The sequence below is a fragment of the Dipodomys spectabilis genome, unplaced genomic scaffold (assembly GCF_019054845.1).
Source record: "Dipodomys spectabilis isolate Male_0828 unplaced genomic scaffold, ASM1905484v1 ptg000480l, whole genome shotgun sequence".
Lineage (NCBI taxonomy): Eukaryota > Metazoa > Chordata > Mammalia > Rodentia > Heteromyidae > Dipodomys > Dipodomys spectabilis.
Genome location: NW_024871157.1, coordinates 1579001 through 1585000, shown reverse-complemented (window position 1 = coordinate 1585000; position 6000 = coordinate 1579001). Strand labels below are relative to the sequence as shown.

General features: G+C 52.1%; 1 protein-coding gene across 1 annotated transcript in view; it reads left to right on the top strand.

Annotated features, from left to right (window-relative positions):
- Cfap251 (cilia and flagella associated protein 251) overlaps positions 1-3199 on the top strand; it is a 43868-nt gene extending 40669 nt beyond the window's left edge. The window contains exons 21-22 of the mRNA XM_042668991.1: positions 1166-1267; positions 2938-3199. Coding sequence (XP_042524925.1) covers positions 1166-1267; positions 2938-3050 — 215 coding nt within the window. The 3' untranslated portion in view covers positions 3051-3199. The remainder of the gene's footprint in view (positions 1-1165; positions 1268-2937) is intronic.
- Positions 3200-6000: the final 2801 nt, after the last annotated feature.

Sequence of the window (6000 nt, the reverse complement as noted above, 5' to 3'; positions counted from 1 at the left end):
TCATGGACTTTCCTGCCCGAGCTGGCTTTGAACTGCAATCCTCAGATCTCAGCCTCCTGAGTAGCTGGGATGACAGGCGTGAGCCACCAGTGCCCAGCCTTGTAAAACAATTATTTTTAACCTATCAAATATATATATATATTTTTTGGGTCCAGTCATGGGGCATGAACTCTGGGCCTGGGCGCTGTCCCTCAGCTCTTCAGCTCAAGGCTAGCACTCTACTACTTTGAGCCACAGCGCCACTTCTGGCTTTTTTCTTTTTGCTTATGTGGTGCTGAGGAATCGAACCCAGGGCCTCAGGCATGCAAGGCAAGCACTCTACCACTGAGCCACCTTCCCAGCCCTATCAAGTATTTTTAACCTAACAAATATTTTTAATCTATCATTCTCCTCACAGCTACAGGGGACAGGTTCATCTCTGTCACACTGGCGTGTTCTGTAGGTCCCTAGGGGCCCAGGCAAATTTGCCTGGCTGGATTACACTTTAATACCATACAAGGAAGTAATGGGGCAGTCACGTGGGATTCTCTAGGTATGTTGCTTTTGTGTGTAAAGAAAAGGAGGTAAGGGGCTGGGAAAGTGGCTCAGTGGTAGAGTGCTTGCCTTGCATGCATGAGGCCCTGAGTTCGATTCCTGAGCACCACATAAGCAAAAAGAAAAAAGCTGGAAGTGGCGCTGTGGCTCAAGTGGTAGAGCGCTAGCCTTAAGCTGAAGAGCTGAGGGACAGCGCCCAGGCCCAGAGTTCAGGCCCCACGACCGACAAAAAAAGAAAAGAAGAGAAAAGGAGAGAAGGGTAAGGGAATCATTCTCTTTAAGACCTCTGAACAAGCCAGAGACTGAAGTGGCTCATACTTATAATCCTAGCTATGCAGAAGACTGAGATCTGAGAATCCTTGTTCAAAATCAGCCTGAGCAGAAAACTCTTATGGCCCATCAACCAGCAAAAAGCAAGAAGTGAAGTTGTGGCTCCAGTGGTAGAGAGTCAGCCCTGAGCAAAAAGGCTAAAAGGCAGCACAAAGCCCTGAGTTCAAGCCCCAGTACAGGCATGTGCATGTGCACGCACGCATGTACACAACACACACACACACACACACACATCTTAGAATGATACTGCTCAATTCTGACAGTAATCTAAGCAGCTACCATTCTCCCCCGGGGTCCCCAGGTGAGCACATGACCGAGGAGGAGATGTCGGACTGCTTTGCTACATTGTACGGCCTGAACCCTGAGGGGTGGAAATCGGAGCCTACAGCCTCCTCCCTTACAGGTACGGGTCATGCGCCGCTTAGGACCAAGCATACAGCCCAGTCGGTCTGCCTGTCTTACCTGGGTGAGTCATGACAGGCCAGCGAGGGGTGGTCAAGTCTGCAAGATGAGGCCTTTGGTTCTAGTGCAGCGCGCGTCCTTCACCCTCCACCCGTCCCATCACCCGCGCCTGTCTGGCTTGACGGTGGCATCGGCCATGGCGGAGGGAACAGTGTGACAATGCGTTCACAAGACCAGGGTAATGGGCAACAATTCAGTGTGGCACAACCCCACCTTCAAGCTGCCAGAACTTTACAGTTTGGGGTTGTTTTTTGGTTTTTGTTTTGTTTTGGGTTTTTTTGCCTGTACTAGGGCTTGATGTCAGGCCCTGGGTGCTATCCCTCAGCCTTTTGGCTCAAGGCTGGTGCTATACCACTTGAGCCACAGCTCCACTTTTGGCTTTTGGGTGGTTCACTGGAGATAGGAATCTCATGGGGGGGCTGGGAAGGTGGCTCAGTGGTAGAGCGCTTGCCTTGCATGCCTGAGGCCCTGGGTTCGATTCCTCAGCACCACATAAGCAGAAAAAGCCGGAAGTGGTGCTGTGGCTCAAGTGGTAGAGTGCTAGTCTTGAGCTGAAGAGCTGAGGGACAGCGCCCAGGCCCAGAGTTCAGGCCCCACAGCCAAAAAAAAAAAAAAAAAGACTCTCATGGACTTTCGTGCTTGTACTGGCTTTGAACCATGATCCTCAGATCTCAGCCTTCTGAACAGCTAGGATGACAGGCGTGAGCCGCCAGTGCTTGATACCTTCACGGTTCTCAGGGTCATCCGCGTGGGTGTGGCTGTGTAAGAGCCAGGGCCTGGCTCCTGCAAAGCAGTGGCTTCAATCTCCACCCCCGACGGCCAAAGCGAAACAAGCCCTCCTCTCCTCCTTGCTGTCACCTAAGGATGTTACACTTTCTTTTCTAGCTCAGTGGGGATGTGACCAAGCCAGGTATCTCTTCTAGTCCTACCTAGACTGGAACTGCTACACCGACATATGAGGATGGGCTGACTGTCGGGAGCCCAAGTTCCTCGCCTGTCTCTCTGCTCCCTCGCTTTTTTTTTTTTTTTTTTGTCAGTCGTGGAGTCTGAACTCTGGGCCTGGGCGCTGTCCTTCAGCTCTTCAGCTCAAGGCTAGCACTCTACCACTTGAGCCACAGCGCCACTTCCAGCTTTTTTCTTTCTGCTTATGTGGTGCTAAGGAATCGAACCCAGGGCCTCAGGCATGCAAGGCAAGCGCTCTACCACTTGAGTCACAGCGCCATTTCTGTTTTCTGATAGTTTATTGGAGATCAGAGTCTCATGGACTTTCCTGCCCAGGCTGGCTTTGAACTGAGATCCTCAGATCTCAGCCTCCTGAGTAGCTAGGATGATGGTGTGAGTCACCAGCACCAGGCTTACACTGTGTTTCTAAACATCTCAAAACAGTAGAACCGTGGCTACCACATGGTTAAGGCTTTCCAAGATCTTATTAAAGATGCCTCATCACCAGAGATAGGGGTTTGAACCTCTTTCCATCCAGAAGTTTTCAAGAAGTCAAAGACAGACCATAGCAGACCACACCTCTTATTTGTGTATAGTTATCAGCTCCTTCTGAATTAGAAGCCTAATCATTGGGAAAGCATTTGTTTTTGTTTTCTTTTTTGGGGCTAGGTTCACAAATTTGCTATGAGGAAGAACTTCCAGACGAAATCACGGCAGAAATATTCACCACTGATATTCTTGGCCTAACCATTTCAGACAATGGGAGACAACGTGATCAATGAAGTCATGAGGGATGCTCGAAGCACCAAGGACTTGTGTGTGTGTGTGTGTGTGTACACGCGTGCACGTGTGTGTCGTGTGTCATGTACATGTACTTGGACACATACATATGTGTGTTCTAAAAGCATTGCTTTAGCTGCACTTAGCTGCATTTCCCAGCCCCTGCGCTAATGCGTGCAGTATTTAGACATTAAAAGCAAATTTCTGTTAAGCAAAGGAATTTGCAAAGTTGGACATTCCAATGTTTCTGAAATAGAAAAGTGGGCGGAGGCAAGACCAGCCCTGGCAGCTGGACTCAGCGTGTCTGGCTACCCGGCCTGCTCCGGGCTCCTCTGATGAGGCCCGGCCTGCGGGGGCTCTGCACGGCCCAGAGGCGCCTCAGCCGGTGCTGCAGGGAAATGGTGAGCGGCAGCCTCTTTCCCGTCCCCAGAGTGGCACAGGGCCCTGAAGAGACCCAGCGGAGAGCCGCCCTGCGAGGCACGAGGCTGGGAGCCGGGCTGCCTGCCCTGGGATCCTGAGGGCCGCTGACTGGGGCTTTTTCTCAGCAAAACACTGAAGCAGCGGTGTGCGGCGGCTCTGCTGAGCGTCGCCCGCCACGCTTCACTGCCCGAGAGAATGCAGAAGCAGCCAGAGCCCCGTGCGGACACCTGGAGCCCTGCCCAGGGGAGGCCCGTTCACGTTCCCTCGTGAACACGCACGGCTGCTCTGCAAGCCTCACACTCTGCTGGGCTTCAAACATGCAGTAGGCAAAAACAGGGGCTGCGCCCAGCTCCAGACACACCTGGGGACATGAATAAGTTAACAGTGGTATTTCTGTCCTCAAAACTAGCACAGACCAAGTATTGGTGGATCATGCCAGTCAGCTACTCAGAAGGCTGAGATCTGAGGATTGCAGTTCAACACCAGCCTGCGCAGGAAAGTCCGTGAGACTCTTCTCTCCAGTTAGCCAGCAAAATGCCGAAGTGGAGCTGTGGCTCAAGTGGCAGAATGCCAGCTTTGAGCAAAAAAGCCACGTGAGAGCTGAGGCCCTGAGTCTATGCCACAGTACCAACACACACGCACACACACACGCGCACGCACGCACACACGCGCGCACACACATACACGCACACACGCACGTGCACACGCACACACACACACGAGCGCGCGCACACACGCGCACACACACATGCTCCTGGGCCATTTTAGGAAGTAGAAAATTCTCACCTAACTTGAACTCTTCCCACCTGGTAGTAGCCTGGACACCAGTCGGGGGCCTCATTGGTTAAATGTGGCATCCTCAGTCTCCATCTGACCAATCACATGGGCAGAAGCGCTGCCTTGAGGACTCTTGGTGCCGGGTGAATCCACTAGGAAGGGGACCAGACGCAGTGCTGATGGGACAGCACATAGGGTGGCCAAGCTCCTGGTTCTCACGTTCATCGAGGAAGCCCAAGATACTCTGGACAGAAGAGCTTGTGCATCAAGACACAGAGACAGACTTAGGACAACAAGAATACATTGGGGTGTGCCTTTGAAAAGGGAACTCTGGTTGGCTGGCCTCATGAGCCACATATGCTACTTCAAGATCAAGAACTTGTGGATTAGCTGGGCATGGTGACTCATGCCTGTAATCCCAGCTACTCAGGAGGCTGACATTGGGAGGATCCTGTTTCCAGGCTAGCCTGGGCAAAAGTTTGAGGTACCCCATCTCAATCAGTAAAAAAAAACAAAACTAAAAACAAACTTTAGGTGCAGTGGTATGCATCTGTCATCCCAACTCCATGGGAAGTATAACTAGAAGGCTCACAGTACAGGCCAGCACAGACAATGGACTCCACTCAAAAAGATAAAAGCAAAAAAAGAGCTAAATGTGGAACTCCAGTGGTAAAGCACCTGCCTAGCAAACCCAAGGTCCTGAGTTCAAACCCCAGTACTCCAGGAAGGGCGAGGAGTAGACAAACCAGAACTACTTAGCAGCCCCTGACAGCCTACTCCTCTTCTCCCCAGTGTGGAGCAGGGTGCCTGTTGGGCTGGTGTCTGTGCTGGAAGCCCAGGGCCCAGGCCACTGCCTCTCCTGCTTAATACCTACCTATTGCCCTGCGGCTGAGCCCTTAAACCTCAGTTTCCTCCTAGGCTAGTTATGAGGATTGAAAAAGACAGAACAGGGCTGGGAAGGTGGCTCAGTGGTAGAGCGCTTGCCTTGCATGCATGACGCCCTGGGTTTGATTGATTCCTCGGCACCACATACACAGAAAAAGCCGGAAGGGGCGCTGTGGCTCAAGTGGTAGCGCGCTAGCCTTGAGCTGAAGGACAGCACCCAGGCCCAGAGTGCAGGCCCCACCACCGACAAACAGAAAAAGAAAAAGACTGAGCAAGCAACACAGCGCTGGCGGAGCGTCGCTCTCCACGCATGCCATCATCTGTCGTGTTCCCGGGAGAGCTGTGGAGACCTTCAGGGAGAACTGACCTCGCCTGGCAGAGTCTGCGCCCGCTTCACACGCACACACGCATGCACACACACATACCCCCCACATGCACACACACACACCACACACACATACACATATCATACACACATATACATACACACATACACACACCGCTCAAATCCAGCCATACACACACATACCCCCCATACACACACACACACACCACACACATACACATACCCCCCACACCCCTCAAATCCAGCCACACACACTGCTCAAATCCAGCCACACACACACATACACCCCACATACACACACCACACACATGCATATACCCCCCACACACACACCACACACACACACTGTTCAAAACCAGCCACACACACCGCTCAAATCCAGCCACACACACACACATACACATACCCCCCCACATACACACACACATACACATACCACACACACACACCACTCAAATCCAGCCACACACACACACATACACATATACATCCCCCCCCACATACACACACACCACTCAAATCCA